Raw genomic sequence first — 14,893 nt, 5'->3', positions numbered from 1 at the left:
TTATTCTCATTTATGGGGTCACATTACGACATAAACTACCCTTATTGATAAGTCGAATATAGACCTACATATATTTCTTCTTTTTTTCTCGAAAATGAGTATGAAATGGACCTACAGATATGTCAGCAGCAGTGATCAAGATGCAGAGGCGCCAAGCGATCAAGTACAAGACTTGGGCCGGCCCAAAAGGCAGCCTCGCCTGCCGGCTCGGCTGGCTGGCCCGGAGTGGGCCCATGTGGGCAAGATACTTAAACCAGTAGATAGCGTGTGAGTGGCTGGCGAACGGCTTGCAGGATAGCTACTTTCCCCTTTCGTGTTGTAACAGCAGAACTCCTCCTCCCTCCTCTGATCTCCCCATGAATCTCTACTTGTAGCTCGAATTGGTGTTAATGGAGGATAGTTGAGGGTAATTGTTGTGGAGCCCTAACAACCTGGCATTAGAGTCGTCCCGTCCTGGAGCTGCCTCATCACCACCACCGCACGCGGCTGGCAAATCGCCGACGAACTGAGGCGATGGAGCGGATCTCGCCGGAAAAGAAGGCGATCTACGACCTTCTTCGCACCGACTTCGACGCTGCCCTCGCCAAGAGGTCCTCCGAGCACAGCGAGGAGATGGTCTCCGCGCTCGCAAAGCTGGACTCCAAACTCGACCAGCTATCAGGGCGACTTGAGGACGTGAAGCTGTCCCTCGGAGTCGACATCTACGAGTTGCACGGGGAGATGGTCACGGACCGCGTCATCGCCCGCATTGCCTACCTCGCAAGGGCCCCCGTCTGCCGCCACCAAGTCCACGGCCCCGGGAAGCGGTGTAGCGGGCCAAGAAGGACTCCGACCCGGGGTGGATCTGCGTCCTCCTACCCCCAAGTACGTTCCACCACCGACTAGAAGTATACAACATGATCAGATCGTGCTCAGGCAGCCGAATCAGACTCCAGAAATTTTTTAGCCCTTCGCTGCGGTTCCATCTGGCTTTGGCCCCCGGATTGAATTGCCCAAATTCGATGGATCGAACCCCATGTTGTGGCAAACGCGCTGTGAGGACTACTTCAGGTTGACTAAAAAACTAAACTAGTCATTTAGTCAATAATAGTCGACTTGACTAGTCGAGTAGTCAATCAACTACACTGATGAGTCAACTCAAAGTGCCAAATTGACACTCAAGTAGCGACATGTAGAGTAGTCGTCCAACTAGTCTTGGTTCTTAATCAATGGTTTGAATTTCTTGACACTTTGGTAAGATCAGCCACAGCACGGGAAATAAGAAAAATTGGGGTCTAACCAATCCATAAACTGGCTGCAAAGAAATTTATTAAAATCTCAAGTGATCTACTACTACTACTAAAATTTCAAGGCATGACATTTGTGCCCTGTTCTCTCTAACTTGTCTGTTCTTTTTTTGACCTTCACCCATCATGTTCTCTAAATTCATAGTCCGATTTACTGTTTAGATCTACAACTACTACTCTCTTTCTATGAATCTACGAGAAACTTTTCAGGGGGGTACCTTGGAAATATTAGTGGCTTGTCAAACTTTTTCGATGCATGGTTTTCCTTCGGTTGCTGCTTGTGGATGTAGTAAATCAACAAAGCATCATTTATTTTTCCACCAGTCAGATTTGTCAATTTGCAACAGTTACGAAATTGGAAGTTTAGAACACTTGTTCACACTTGGCTGGCATGATGCCCATGTATGGTGGTGGTGATTGTGATTGCCGCTAGCAGTGGTTCCACATAAAACGACTTGCTGCAGTGAGAAATTGCATTGACTTGTGGAGCAACATACAACTATAGGAAGAGTCTTCATTCAGCTAGTGTGTGAGTCTCAACGCTGAAGTTGGTGTCCGACTCCACGAAACTAGCTAGTTATTCTGTGTTGTAGTATATCATGATCTGATTTTTTAGGCTCACCTCTTGTTCATCTGGCATGTTAATTTTCTATTGCATACTTGTAGCTGCTAACATGCATCTATCCTGGGCTAAGGAGGTAGCTAAACTTTCTAGTCTAGTGGTGTAAATCTGAACTGAGCTTTCAACTGAGTAGAGACTGCATTGTAAACAGTACTTTAACCCTTGTACAGTCTGTGCAGTGGCGGTGCAAAACTGTGGAGTTCTTATGATAAAAAACCTTTAGACTTGATGGGTTTCTATTTGTGTGTGTATTAATATTCGAGGCCATGTTTGCTCTCTTTTTCCCTGATGTAGTTTCTTCACGCAGGTGCAAAAGAGATTGTGTGTGCATACATGGTCATTCTCCTTACTTGGAACCGTCTCTCTCATAGAATGTGCTTAATTAGTTATACTAAACATTTTTATTTCATAATTAATCATATCATCGTTAAAGATATGTTGTTTGTATTAATGTACATAATTCAACATATTATTTTTACTTCATGATGAATCATATCAGCGTTAAATATATGTTGTTTGTATTAATGTACATAATTCGATACATTATCTTGAATTATACTTAGGTATAATGAGTAAAACAACATATTTCTTATATTGTCAATAACTAGCAAATAAATACATTTTTAGCATAAATTGATTTTTTTAAACATATTCTTCTTTTACTTTGGGATGACAGACTCTTCTATTATTTTGATTATAATCACAACAAAACAATATCATCACATCGTGTGTTTATATGCATCTTTTTCCCATAGGATCGCTCGATATAAAACCTGGTATTGTATTTAAGGATCAACAAATAAATTTCTTTAGGTTTCTAGAGTACAAGACTAAATAGATATTCCCAGATTTACTGGAAAGTCAACTGCTAATATGTCCTTGAAACCCATCATGCAGTGTTGCTTGGTGGGATGGGGATAATAGTTTGACGACAACACATGCATGCTATTTCGGTATCAAAATCATGCATCTTGTAACATGCATGATTATTTAGGAGTCAAACTTCTATAATTCATGTGGTGGTTAACTTGATTATATTGATTATCTCTAAAGCAACACAACATGCCTGAACTGTGTACCCATTCCGAAGATATCAACGACATGGCCTCTCCTAAGCTCACCCGACACCAATCCTACTAAAATTAAACAAAAAAAATTCATCCACACTACTGATGGCCTGCAAGTGCACATGACTTAGTTGCACTTTGTAGGTTTTGGGATTAGGTAGGAGTTGGGCCCTAGATGACACCCCAGACAACTCATGACTTAGTTCTCTACTGAAACATCCAAATTCTTTCAATAAGATATTCCACGGGTTTGACCTAGTTGCATCAAGTCATCAACCATCTCAATTTCAGCTTCAACAATGAAGGGATGTAACATGACCTGATTTTTCTTCCATCCTTGTCTCCGATGCCACTCCATGCCCTGGGGAGAATACCTGGTACTCCCACCCATAGGGTGCTCCCGGTGCTCCAAACTCAGCAGCGCATTTAAAATTCTGAAAAAAAAATCCAGCACATAGACACAACACCAATATATGTAGTCACAAAATTTGAAATCAAAATTAAAAACATAGAGTGAGAAACATAAATGACAAATTCGATGGTAAATAGTACACAACATAAGTTGGGCTTTACATTTGGCCCATTATCACATTGATGTTGATTTTGTCATTTTTGTATCTCGAGCAATATTTTGAATTTTGATTTAAAAAATTTTGACAACATACATTGATGTTGTGTCAATGTGCTAGATTTTTTTCAGATTTTTTCGAACATTTAAAAATGTGCTACGGAGTTTGGAGCACCGGGAGCATCCTAGGGGTGGGAGTACCAGATATTCTCCCCCATGCCCTAATCAATCATGAGCCAAACTGCTCCTATAGTGGCTAGCCAAAACAAGTCATGACCCAGTATTAACGTAATTAGTTTGATCTGCAGCGCGAAAAAAGTTCGACCCGAAAGAACTTTCTGCTTACTTCGGATTAGGTAGTTGTGCAACTAGATACAACTAAAAAAAAGTTGCACAACTAGATACTACACTATAATTTATGTTTGAAGATTTAGAATCAAAATTGTATTTTTTTAATTCCAGACACACATATTACATGTCATATATATCCACATTTCAAATATTACATTGTGTAGTATTCATCCAGTTAGTAACATACTAATCGATGTAATTATTTTGTTTCCAATTTCTTCTGGATCGATGCAATAAGGAAAGAAATACTCCATAGTCTCTCAGAGACCACGCTATGAATACAAAACTGGAATACATAGTAAATTAAATACCATTGTTGCATTTCTTTCTTAATTCATAGTTCTTTCTAAATTATTTTATTTATTTTTATTTGTCACTTTGTGTAGTGTCTATATTAACCAAGGGGTTTTACTAATAGACTATTACTCTTACCTTCCAAGGTATAATACTAACATCATTTGTTGGATCTAAGAGCATCTCCAACAAGTCCCCTTAAAACCTTTCTCCAAAAGTGGTTTTGGCGTTAGGATGGGTGTCGGTAGGATGGGTATGGCAGCAACGTGTTGGCGTGGCACTGTTAGGGGACGATCTACGGAAAGCGTTATCTTCCCCTAGATGAAGGGGGATTTGGTTGTTTATACGGGTCCCTAATAAAAATTGGACCCTATTATTTAGGGAACATAGTGAATGCCCTCAAGGCCTACATGACAGATCCTACAAAGTCGCCATGACAACTTTTATTTGGTACGAAAACGGCAAGTTTGAGTGTACGCTGGGAAGACGCTCCCAGAGAACGTTCCCCGTATAACGTTTTCCAAATAATTTGCTTTTACAGGACCTGTTGGAACATTTTCTGGCCCAACTCCCTATAAGCCAGTTTTTATATGTGGAAAGAAAATTAACTATTCATTTTACTTTGGACCGTCTTAAAATTTCTTTCTTTTTACTAGGAGAGATTGTTGATGATGCCACTATAATCAAGAATTCGTGTTGCTCCATTCGATGGATCAGTGGAACCCATATATACTTGCTGTATAAACCTTTTGATCAGTTCGTCCACAAAAAAATATGCAAATTAATAGGAATAAATTAGAAGAAATGGAACTGCTCTATGCTAGTACGAACCAGCAACCAGTATGTGTGGGCTGCAAGCTCGATCGGAGGGCGGCTACTCTCTGAGCATGGCCATGGCCTTGATGAGCACGGGCTCGAACCGCTGGAGGTCGAGCTTCACGTCCTGCTTGCCGAGGTAGTACTCCGCCACCTTGCTCCACCCGCTCCGGTGCACCGACTCCGGGTCCTTGACCGCCGGGTGGTCGCGCCCGAGCGTGTCCACCAGCGTGCTCTCCTCCATGCCGCAGGAGTAGGCCATGTACTTGAGCCCCATGTCCACCGCCGGCGTCCCGAAGTCGACCTCCCCGATGTGCTCCATCTTGCCGAAGGGGTTCACCTGGATGAACACCGCCCCCGTCGGCAGGAAGAGCGAGTTGGTCAGCCCGGCGCCGTGCACCCCCATGAGCACGTCGGCGGCGTTCACCTCCCGCGCGAAGTCGCCCACGTCCACGTTGAACGGCGGGTCCCCGATCACCACCTCGAAGCCGATCCGCTTGGCGAGCGCCACCACCTCCGCCACGTTCACCAGCTTCCTCGGGTGGCGCCGGGAGATGATCATCATCCTCGGCTTCTTGTCGCTCCCGGCGGTGACCCTCATCGGCGCGGCGCGCGGGAGCGCGAAGACGTTGCGGAGGAACTTGGTGAACTCCGGCATGGAGTGGCCCGTGGGCTCCTTGGTGGGGTCGATGCTGAACTCCTTGTGCATGCGGATGCCGACGACGGCGCTGGGGAAGCAGCGCACCTGGTCGTCCTTGTCCATGTCCACCACGTCGTACCGGGACAGCCGGGCGATGATGTGGCGGTACTTGCCGGCGTACCAGGGCTGGATGTTGGTGACCACGAGCTGCACCTCGCCGTCGAAGCGCGATGCCTGGAGGTAGAGCGGGATCATGACGTCGCTGAAGTCGTGCCAGTAGTTGCCCGTGAGGCCGCCCATGGCGAAGACGAGCGCGGGGACCTGCGAGGTGACGGCGCAGCGGGGCGCGTCGGTGGCCGAGGGCAGCTCGCGCACGGTGATCTCCTTGATGCCGGACATGTGCTTCCGGGAGTAGGGCAGCACGCGCCACTCCTGCGGGTTGGGGTTGCTGCCGCCGGACTCGATGGTGGGCGGGACGAGCACCGTGTGGGTGGAGCCGTGGATGCGCACGCCGCCGCTGCCGCCGGCGAGGTCGCAGACGTCGGACGCCCAGGGGCCCTGGATGTCGCACGCCGGCTTCTTCGCCGGCGCGCTCTCCTCCGCCGTCGTCACGATCTTGGTAGCGTCATCTGCATGGATAAGCATCAAACTATCATTACTTCATCATTTTTCCTTTCAGTTCATGTCTAGTGGAATTCTGACGGAGCGAAGTTTGCACCGGGCAGACACGTCTCCGATCCCAAAAGTTCTTTCTTTGGTCCCCGAAAAAAAAAGTCCTTTCTTTGGATTGATTGGCCTGAGATCCAATCGAAATTTGTCGACTTTTCTCTTGACATGGATGTATTTGGAAGAGGTTAGCACGTACCGGTGGGCTTGGGGTCCTCCTCTGTTTCTGAGTTGGGCTCCTCTGTTTCCCTGTGGGGCTCCTCATCGACAGGCGGTGGCTTCTCTTGTACTTGCTCATGCTCTGGCAGAGGTGCTTCCTCCTCTGTTCCATGCAACACAACACAACACAACACATACATGGTCAGAACTCAGAAGAACAAGAATTTCCGGTTGAATTTCGTTGATCAGGAGCTCGGGCAGCTGGTTTACTTACTTATGACGGGGAGCTGTTGCTGCTGCTGCACCGTCTTCTCTGCCACGGCCGGGGCGGTCGGCGTCGAGGTCCTTCGGATAGCTGCAATTTGTAGCCAAATTCTCATCAGTTTCAGTTTCAGGTTGGTGACTGGTGCTCTGACTATGTCCTTAAATTGAGATAACCAAGAACATGGAAGAACATGTCCATACTTTGACCAAGTCTTGCGTTCAAAAGTTGTTCAAATAAAGGACTACAATACTAACAGAACAATTCTTTGGGCCTAACCAAATCGCAGCTTTTGAGGCGAATCACATATGCTTGCTTGCCCCGATAAAGCATGCAACAAGGAGAACAAAAATAAATTTCCTCAACAAAAAAAAAGTGAACCCATGGAAAAGCAAGTGAGAGTTCAGGCGGACGAGACGCACCGTTGGGCGCGGCGATGGCGAACTGCTCGGAGAGGGTGAAGTAGGTGAGGAGGACGAGGAAGAAGCCGAGGAAGAAGCCGACGCCGACGTACTTCTGCGCCGCGCCCCGCAGGCTCTTCACCAGCTTGGCGCCATGGTCGTCCCCCATCGGTCGATCTCTCTCCCCCTATCTCTTCCTCCTCCTGCTCCTCTTCCCGCGAGCGAATCCTTTCTCTTTCTCGTGTATGTATGCGCGTGGGCGGTTGTCCTAGCTTAGCTAGCTAGCTAAAGAAGGTAAGGGCGATGGCGCCAACTACTCCCTGACGCGGGAGAACCTTCCAAGAACACCTCCACACGGACCAGTTCGCTCTCTCTGCCTTTGTGAGGAATATAATGGACTTTATGGCCGCCCACGTCAGGGGAAGGGAAGAAGACCTCGCCAAATTGCCCAAGCAACTCTCCCTTCTCCTCCTCCTCCTGATTGCTACGTCTGCAAATTGATTCATTAATTATGCAGTGCAGTACATATATTAGCTGTGCTTTCATTCGAGTATATATGCTCTGAGTTGTATAACTGCAACCAATGTTTGAATACTGTAAGAAGTAATAACAAGTACTACAGTTAAATAATCAGAAGTTGGCAGAAAGTTCTTCCAGATCAAACTGTTTTGGCTAGGCATTATGGGAGCGGTTTGGCTCATGATTGAGTGGGGCATGGGGGTGGCATAGGAGAGGGGGTGGAAGAAAAACGAGGTCATGTTCCAACCATCCCTAAGGAACTGATTGATTGGTTGGTTGAATATGATTATGTGAACGTGAGGTGGTTGATCCAACCAGGTCAAACCCGTGGAATATCTGATTGGAAGAATTTGGATGTTTCAGTCATGAGTTGTCAGGGTATGTCATCCAGGGCCCACCCCCTGCCTAATTCATAACTTGCAAAGCATTACAATATGCGTTTCTTGCGGGCACATACTTGCTTTTCTTTCTTCCTCCATTTCCTTGTTCTGCCCATTCTTTTTGTACCATCTGTAGGTGCATTTATCCATATTTTGATATATTGTGCCCCGTAAAAAAACAATCAGGGTAATTTATGTCATCGGCGGCCTCGGATATCAAAATCTTGTTTTGAGCCTAACTTGATTTCACACCTTCTAATTTGACAAAATTTGGCTCAAAAAAATCGAGATTTGTTTCTTTTCATGTAGTACATAACACTGAGAAATTTGGCCACCTTTTTTTCTTCAAATAATACCAGGCTGGTCGATAGCACACCGACAGATTGGTCGGCGCATTTTCCAGAAAAATATCATTATCACTCATGAAAAAGACGGTTCTAGACTTGCTTTCCAAGCAAGACTCTGAGGTCATGCCATTTATTTCCCTTTGCCCATGAGAAGTGACCTCCTGCTGCAAAAGTGCATGTCCCCATGCATATTAGTTATGGCCTAGTAGCATTTTCAGTCCAGTAGATTAATTTTATTTTGATCATATTTTGCATCAATTTTGCAGGTGCTCGTGTTTGAAAATGGTCACCTCCGTGAACATTTTGAGAATTTCTGAAAACGCACAAGTACCTAATCCCTAAACTCAAGTACCCGCCGTTGATGTCCACTTGTTTTTAGATATTTACATACTGCAGTGTTACGTGCATTTTTAAAATTACATGTTGAAAAGGTATACATATTTGATTAATTTTACTCACGTAGAAAAACTTGGCACACATGTAGTTTTATAAACATTTATCTCTTGCCTGTTTTTGGTGGTTTACTGGAGCAGCCATACATATCTTTTAGTATTATTTTCTTCAAAACAGATTGTTTTTCATAAGTTGTATTTCTATGACAGGAAAACACCATCATTCAGTACATGAGAGAAACGTTTTCAAGTAAGATGGACGCCCGATGCAACGTCGCCGATTTCCCATTGATCATGGACAGTGAGCCATGAGCACCTATTGCAAAGAATTGCCCTGCACACCAGTTCTTGGACATATTGATGCAAATTTTCGGTCTATGTAGTCTCAGTCGCGCATGTTTACTGATACTCCCCTCCGTATGTATGCACATATTTGTGGCCAATGAAGAGGTTTGGATGGGGAATCCAAACTTTCTCTCCTACCTTACCTTACCTCACATGCTAGCTCTCGTTTTGCACCTGCACTCAGCTAATCAGATTCTAATTTCTGGAATCTGCATGAATTCATGAATCTTTTAGCACATACTAGTTCACATCTACACGTACTGAAAAAGAAGTTTTCTAAGATTTTCAAATGCTGCTTTTGACTTTCTTTACAATGATCGATGTTGACCGAGTTGTATTATGCACTGTCGGTTGTGAGTTGTGATCCATCGATGAGCGAAAATTTAATTAATATAATCGGACACGTAGCGTTCTGCTTGGTTTGCTGAAAGCAGCATGGCATGTGACAAGCTTGTGGTCACATCCATCACAGGCCAAGCCAAGCCACCCGGCGGTTTTGGATGGAACCCTGCCGTGCATGAATGGCTGCTAGCTAGCTACTCCATCCGTTCCTAAATATAATTTTTTTAGACATTTCAAATGAACTGCTCCCTCTGTTTTTAAATGTAAGTCTTTTTAGAGATTTCAATGGGGACTACATACGGATGTATATAGACACAACTTAGAGTATAGATTCACTCATTTTGCTCCGATGTAGTCCTTAGTGGAATCTCTAGAAAGACTTATATTTAGAAACGAAGGGTGTACAATATATGAATGTATGTAGACATATTTTAGAGCGTAGATTTACTTATTTTTCTCTATATGTAGTCACTTGTTGGAATCTCTAGGAAAACTTATATTTGAGAACGGATGGGAGTAGTAGGCAGGCAGGAGACGTAAACGAGATAGCGATGGCGTACTCACATGATCTTCCACTTGGGACTTTTCCAACGAGAAGTACGGGTACTAGTTGCAATCATCTTCGACCAACCTAGGGCGTAGAATAAATCACATCTAGGCGTAATTAAACTAATCTTGGAATTACAGGTCGAGAATATACACGTATAATAAGCCTAGCAAGGTTTATACTCAACGCGTAGAACGTACTATACTGCAGGTAGGTAGGTTGGTAGAACATGCATGCATGTAGAGTAGGAGTATATGTGCATGTGCAAAGGAGCGCCGACGTGGGGCGCATATGTACGTGTTGAACGGTCAGCGCCAACAGCCAGCGGAAACGTAACGTGGGCTGCTAATCCATTGCTTGGTTACAGTTATCAATCGAGATCTGTTGATTACCAACTTAGTATCTAGGTTACTGGTTTTTAAGGGAGATTATACAAGAAATTTAGTTACCGTTAGTCCCACACGAATTAAATATTAATCACTCTGTATAGGTTCTATACCTGAAGGCTTTGTTCTCCTCTCTTCCTTCTGTATTAATTGAATGCAACTCTTACGTCAAAAAAAAAATTGAATGCAACTGTCATGCATGGTTTGAAGAAAACCACTTTGTTCAATGATATTATAAAGGAAAAATATCAATATTTCCTATGATCAAGCTAGGGAAAAGTATAACTGTCTCCAATAAGAGATCACAACCATATATTCATCACGAAATGTATTTTTATATTTATTCATTATTTGTTATCATAAATCCTGCTGTTTTCCCCTATAAATTTGATCAAATATAGATAGGGTTGATTACAGAAAAAAAAGCATACCTTGTATTTTACGACGTAGGTAGTACTTATATACCGTAAGGACAAAAGTTTTTTTTTCAATGACGTAAGAACAGTAGTTGACTGCAATGATATGTATTATTTTTGTTTCAGAATATAAATTGTACACGCATGTGTTGGGTCCTAAAATGGGCAGATCCACGCCTTAGTTATTAGATTGACGGGGCATAGTTGCACCAGCTAGGTTCCTTCGTGCGCATGTTGCATGGATTATTCTGGAAGTAAGTAGTACGTACTCCTCCTGGAGTACTTTACTATAGCTAAATAAAAATCAACCGTTCAATCATTATCAGCTTTTCAAAGGTGTGTGGGTTGGCAAGCGGTTGTAGTAGTTGATCCATGTGAGCGACCCAACCTGCTAAACATCTTGCAACGTCCACGTCTGTGCAGGTAGCTTAAGTGGACACATATAAGATGCATACCACACCTCCATGCTGGGGTGCGGACCGACACCAAATGAATTAATATTTGAATTACTATACATGTATTATGTATGTAAAATTTGAGCTGCTATAGCTACTTAAGTTCCAAACGAAAGACAAATCAAAAGGAAACTGCTTTACTAATATTTATAGCTACGTAAGTCCACCGGCAAACGTTCGCTGGGGGATAGTATTTGCAAACCATATTCATCGTAATTTTAGTTATAGGGGTGGCAATTTCTTTGGACTAGCATGGCAATTCCTTCATAGAGAAAGCATTTTTTTTCAAAAATAAAGGCCATCGTTTGATCTCGATCCAACGGCTGCGAGGGCGTTCGCTGGGAGCTTCTTCCCAATAAACATTCACCAGTTAGCATTACTATATTTCTATCGATTAGTTCATTATGTCGGATTAAAAATAGGATTTAGTATCAAATAGAGATATATATGGCTGTCTTAAAAAGGTAATGTGGACCGAACCTTGTGGCGAGATCCGATCCGTTGTTGCGGCCCGACCTTTCATGACACTCCACCTTCAGCAGTAGTAACCTCTCGCCCGCGCACACGATTTACGCGAAATAGAGGGATTGAATCTTACAGTTCAGCACGAGAAAACCAATCTCGACGACGGCACTCACGCGCAAAACAATTTCCATGAAAAGAAATCGCAACAAAGAGGTTTTCTAAAGTTTCCTCCAAAACTTAGGGATTTTTAGACAGCTTCCCTCAAAACTCGATACAGGTGTCTACCCTAAAAATACATCGTGTTTATTATCAAAATATAACCTAACCTCACAAAATACAATCCATTGGCTTTATATTGCAGCCGCACACCCTACCTAACTTGGAAAGCAAGCCCTCACATAAACGTAACACCTAGGCGTATCTAAACCGACTTGGTATATTTTAAGGAAAGTAAAACTACTTTAGCTCTCGTGCATGCATGCGACGGCTTGATTTATTCTTCTGTTGGTGGACCCCAGCCAACATCCTTCAAACTAAATAACTCCTAGATAAACTGGCTCCTTACGTTGATAGTTTCCTTGCTCGGCAGGAAAAGAAACAATAATCTTCTTGTTTTCATCTTCACGTAGCAAATCCTAAGGAAATACTCAAGATGAGTTGTGGACTCCTTGATGCCTCCTCCTGAACGTGTCTTGCTAAAATAATTGAAGTATTTTTTTCCTAGATTTCCTCTTGAAGCATGCACGTCTAATCCATAAGCAGATGGCATCTCAAATTTAGCATGTCTCTCCTTTTTGCATATGCACATGCTCTCCAACACATTAGTGTGTACGGCCGTAGAACTTGGCCGAAGGTGCTCCACTGTATCTGCAATGTTTTTTCAGAGAACACAGGCTTCAGCCGAAACATCAACGACCTTGGTATTTATATTACAACGGGTCGTATCAAAAGGAAAAAGAGGTATGTCAGCTATATATTTGTTTGCTAGGAGGCACACACATATAAACCATGCACATGCTAAAGCTAAGTACTCGTGTAATACGTTAGCTAGCGACCACATAACACAAACTATATAATACATTCTACAAGTATACTATTAGCACTAACAAGGCCTTAATAGTTATGGAACTTGTTGGTAACATGCGTCAGGGAGTGAATGAATGAAGAATGAATGGATCATTTTGTAATTGGCTTGCGAGCTTGTTTCTTTTTGCGGGGACTTGCGAACTTGTTGGCCGGCCGTTTTTAGGTGTCATGCATCATTTGTCCTGCTCGTTAGCGTAACTAAAACTGCATGCATTAAATTGGACACACTAAACATGAGCGGACAGGTACAGCCGATAGGGGCGGTCATTCAACCCGGTGCACCAAATATTCGTCCATATTTCTTTCCTATGTCTGGAGCATGCAAAATAATTAAAGATAAATATCATCATCTGTCCATAATCATGTTTTGCAAATATTCCATTGCAACAACAATTCAAATACGAAGTTTCAATAAATTAGTTCAAATTTAAATTAACTTATTACAAATGCTCAACTAGATCATTCTGAATTTGGTCATGAGTTGCTCGATGGCAAATCTGTTGATGCATTTTGATAAAATTCTCAAACGTTACCCGATGACAAGGCCTGGGCTGCGGAGTGGGTGGTACAACGGTTGCGTCGATCTTGTACTACGAGGATACAGTGCAAGAGGGTGAAACGGGGAGAGAAAATTGAGATTTCGGATGAGGGTTTTGTGTAGGTTGTGTGTGTCAAAGGCCTAGGTGACAGAGGTTTTGATGCCCCAAACTTTTCCTAGCTTTCTTTCCGTTTATGAGACTTTGGACGTCCAGAGCATGCCGTGGACGTTTAATACACAACGTTGGATCAACGTTGATCCAACGTATCCAGACAACAAGGTCTGAACATTTGCAAGCGTTTTGACGCACGCGTTGGAGTTGCCTTACGTGGCTATATCCAAGCTCTCGACGCTACAGAAAGGCAGCACGTGAATTGGAACATTAACCGGGGCTAGCTACATACATCACGTACATCAATGAATTGTAGTGCACATCAGAATTAATCATAGTACTAAGAAGGTATATATATGTAGGATGCTTTTTTTAACACAGTATAGAAGTAAGCGCTCATATATATGCAGACACACCCATCCCTATGAACGCACACACGCACACCATACCTCCAATGAGCACCTCAGAGAGACTGAGCCGGCATATCATCTTGAGATTTTACGAAGTCATCGCAGGCGCCTCGTAGTCGACGGGAACGTCTTCTCCCGCTGAATGCGCATCGCCGAAAATTCTAAAATAAATCCAGGATAAATGCGAGCACCAAGACTTAAACACTAATGGGCTGGGGATGTCACTGTCCTCCTAACCATGCAACCATAGGTTGGTTCGCACGCATTCATGAATGCTAATGGGTGTACATACGTGGTATAAACTGGGATCGGAATGGACACGGGGATACTACTCTAGTGACGAGTTCCACAAAGTTTGACCAATGCGGGATTAGGGACCGATGAGCGTGGACGGCATCCGAGTGCGGGATTAGGCACGAGCACTGACAAACACAGAGACGTACCTAGGTTCAGGGCCCTCCGATGAAAGTAACACCCCTAGTCCTGCAAATATCACCAAGATGAACACAAGGTGTACATCGTTGCTCATAGAGCTGTTTCAGAGGAGGAAAAGGAGGGCTCTAGCTCTGCTCTCTCCTTCGAATGTGTGTGTGTGTGTGGTGGAAAGAATGAGCCGACCCCCTAGGAGGGCTCCTGGGAGGCCTTATACTTGGATCTCCCATGTTACAAAATATCTAAGAAAGAGGGGTGGGCCCTCACTGCCAGCATCTTTATGCAAGATATGGCCTTCGGTTGGACAACTTACACTTGATGAAGGACGAGTGCCCGTCAAGACGTAATTTAGACACATCACATACTTCGATGTGTGACAAACACATCTTGATGGATGACTTCCAAAGTATAAATTAAGATCATCATGGTCCCGACACAAAAATATGGTTGTAAGTATAAGTCATCATATCCATACCTATTTTTATTATAAGTGTTTTTAGTGTCAGCTTGATTTACGATCCGATCAAAAGTTGTAGTTTAATTCTCTAGCAAAAGCTTGTTTGAGACCCTAGCTTAAAGGGCACCTTCC

The 14,893-nt window shown here is 43.7% G+C and overlaps 1 protein-coding gene across 1 annotated transcript; it reads right to left on the bottom strand.

Moving 5' to 3' along the window:
- Window positions 1-4,899: 4,899 nt before the first annotated feature.
- On the bottom strand, window positions 4,900-7,524 carry LOC125542395 (beta-1,2-xylosyltransferase XYXT1-like). Its single transcript, XM_048705422.1, has 4 exons — window positions 7,154-7,524; window positions 6,744-6,824; window positions 6,510-6,632; window positions 4,900-6,273 (listed from the first exon to the last, which is right to left on the bottom strand). Exons 1-4 carry the CDS (start codon window positions 7,299-7,301, stop codon window positions 5,063-5,065), a joined length of 1,563 nt encoding a protein of 520 aa, XP_048561379.1. The 5' UTR covers window positions 7,302-7,524; the 3' UTR covers window positions 4,900-5,062.
- Window positions 7,525-14,893: the final 7,369 nt, after the last annotated feature.

The sequence above is a fragment of the Triticum urartu genome, chromosome 3 (genome assembly GCF_003073215.2).
Source record: "Triticum urartu cultivar G1812 chromosome 3, Tu2.1, whole genome shotgun sequence".
Lineage (NCBI taxonomy): Eukaryota > Viridiplantae > Streptophyta > Magnoliopsida > Poales > Poaceae > Triticum > Triticum urartu.
This window is presented reverse-complemented; position numbering and strand designations above follow the sequence as displayed.

Coding starts and splice junctions, on each gene's coding strand:
- LOC125542395 (XM_048705422.1), bottom strand. CDS start 7,301: ATGGGGGACGACCATGGCGCCAAGCTGGTGAAGAGCCTGCGGGGCGCG. Junction 6,633..6,743: donor GCAACAGCTCCCCGTCATAA/GTAAGTAAACCA, acceptor TGCATGGAACAG/AGGAGGAAGCACCTCTGCCA. Junction 6,274..6,509: donor GGAGGACCCCAAGCCCACCG/GTACGTGCTAAC, acceptor TTATCCATGCAG/ATGACGCTACCAAGATCGTG.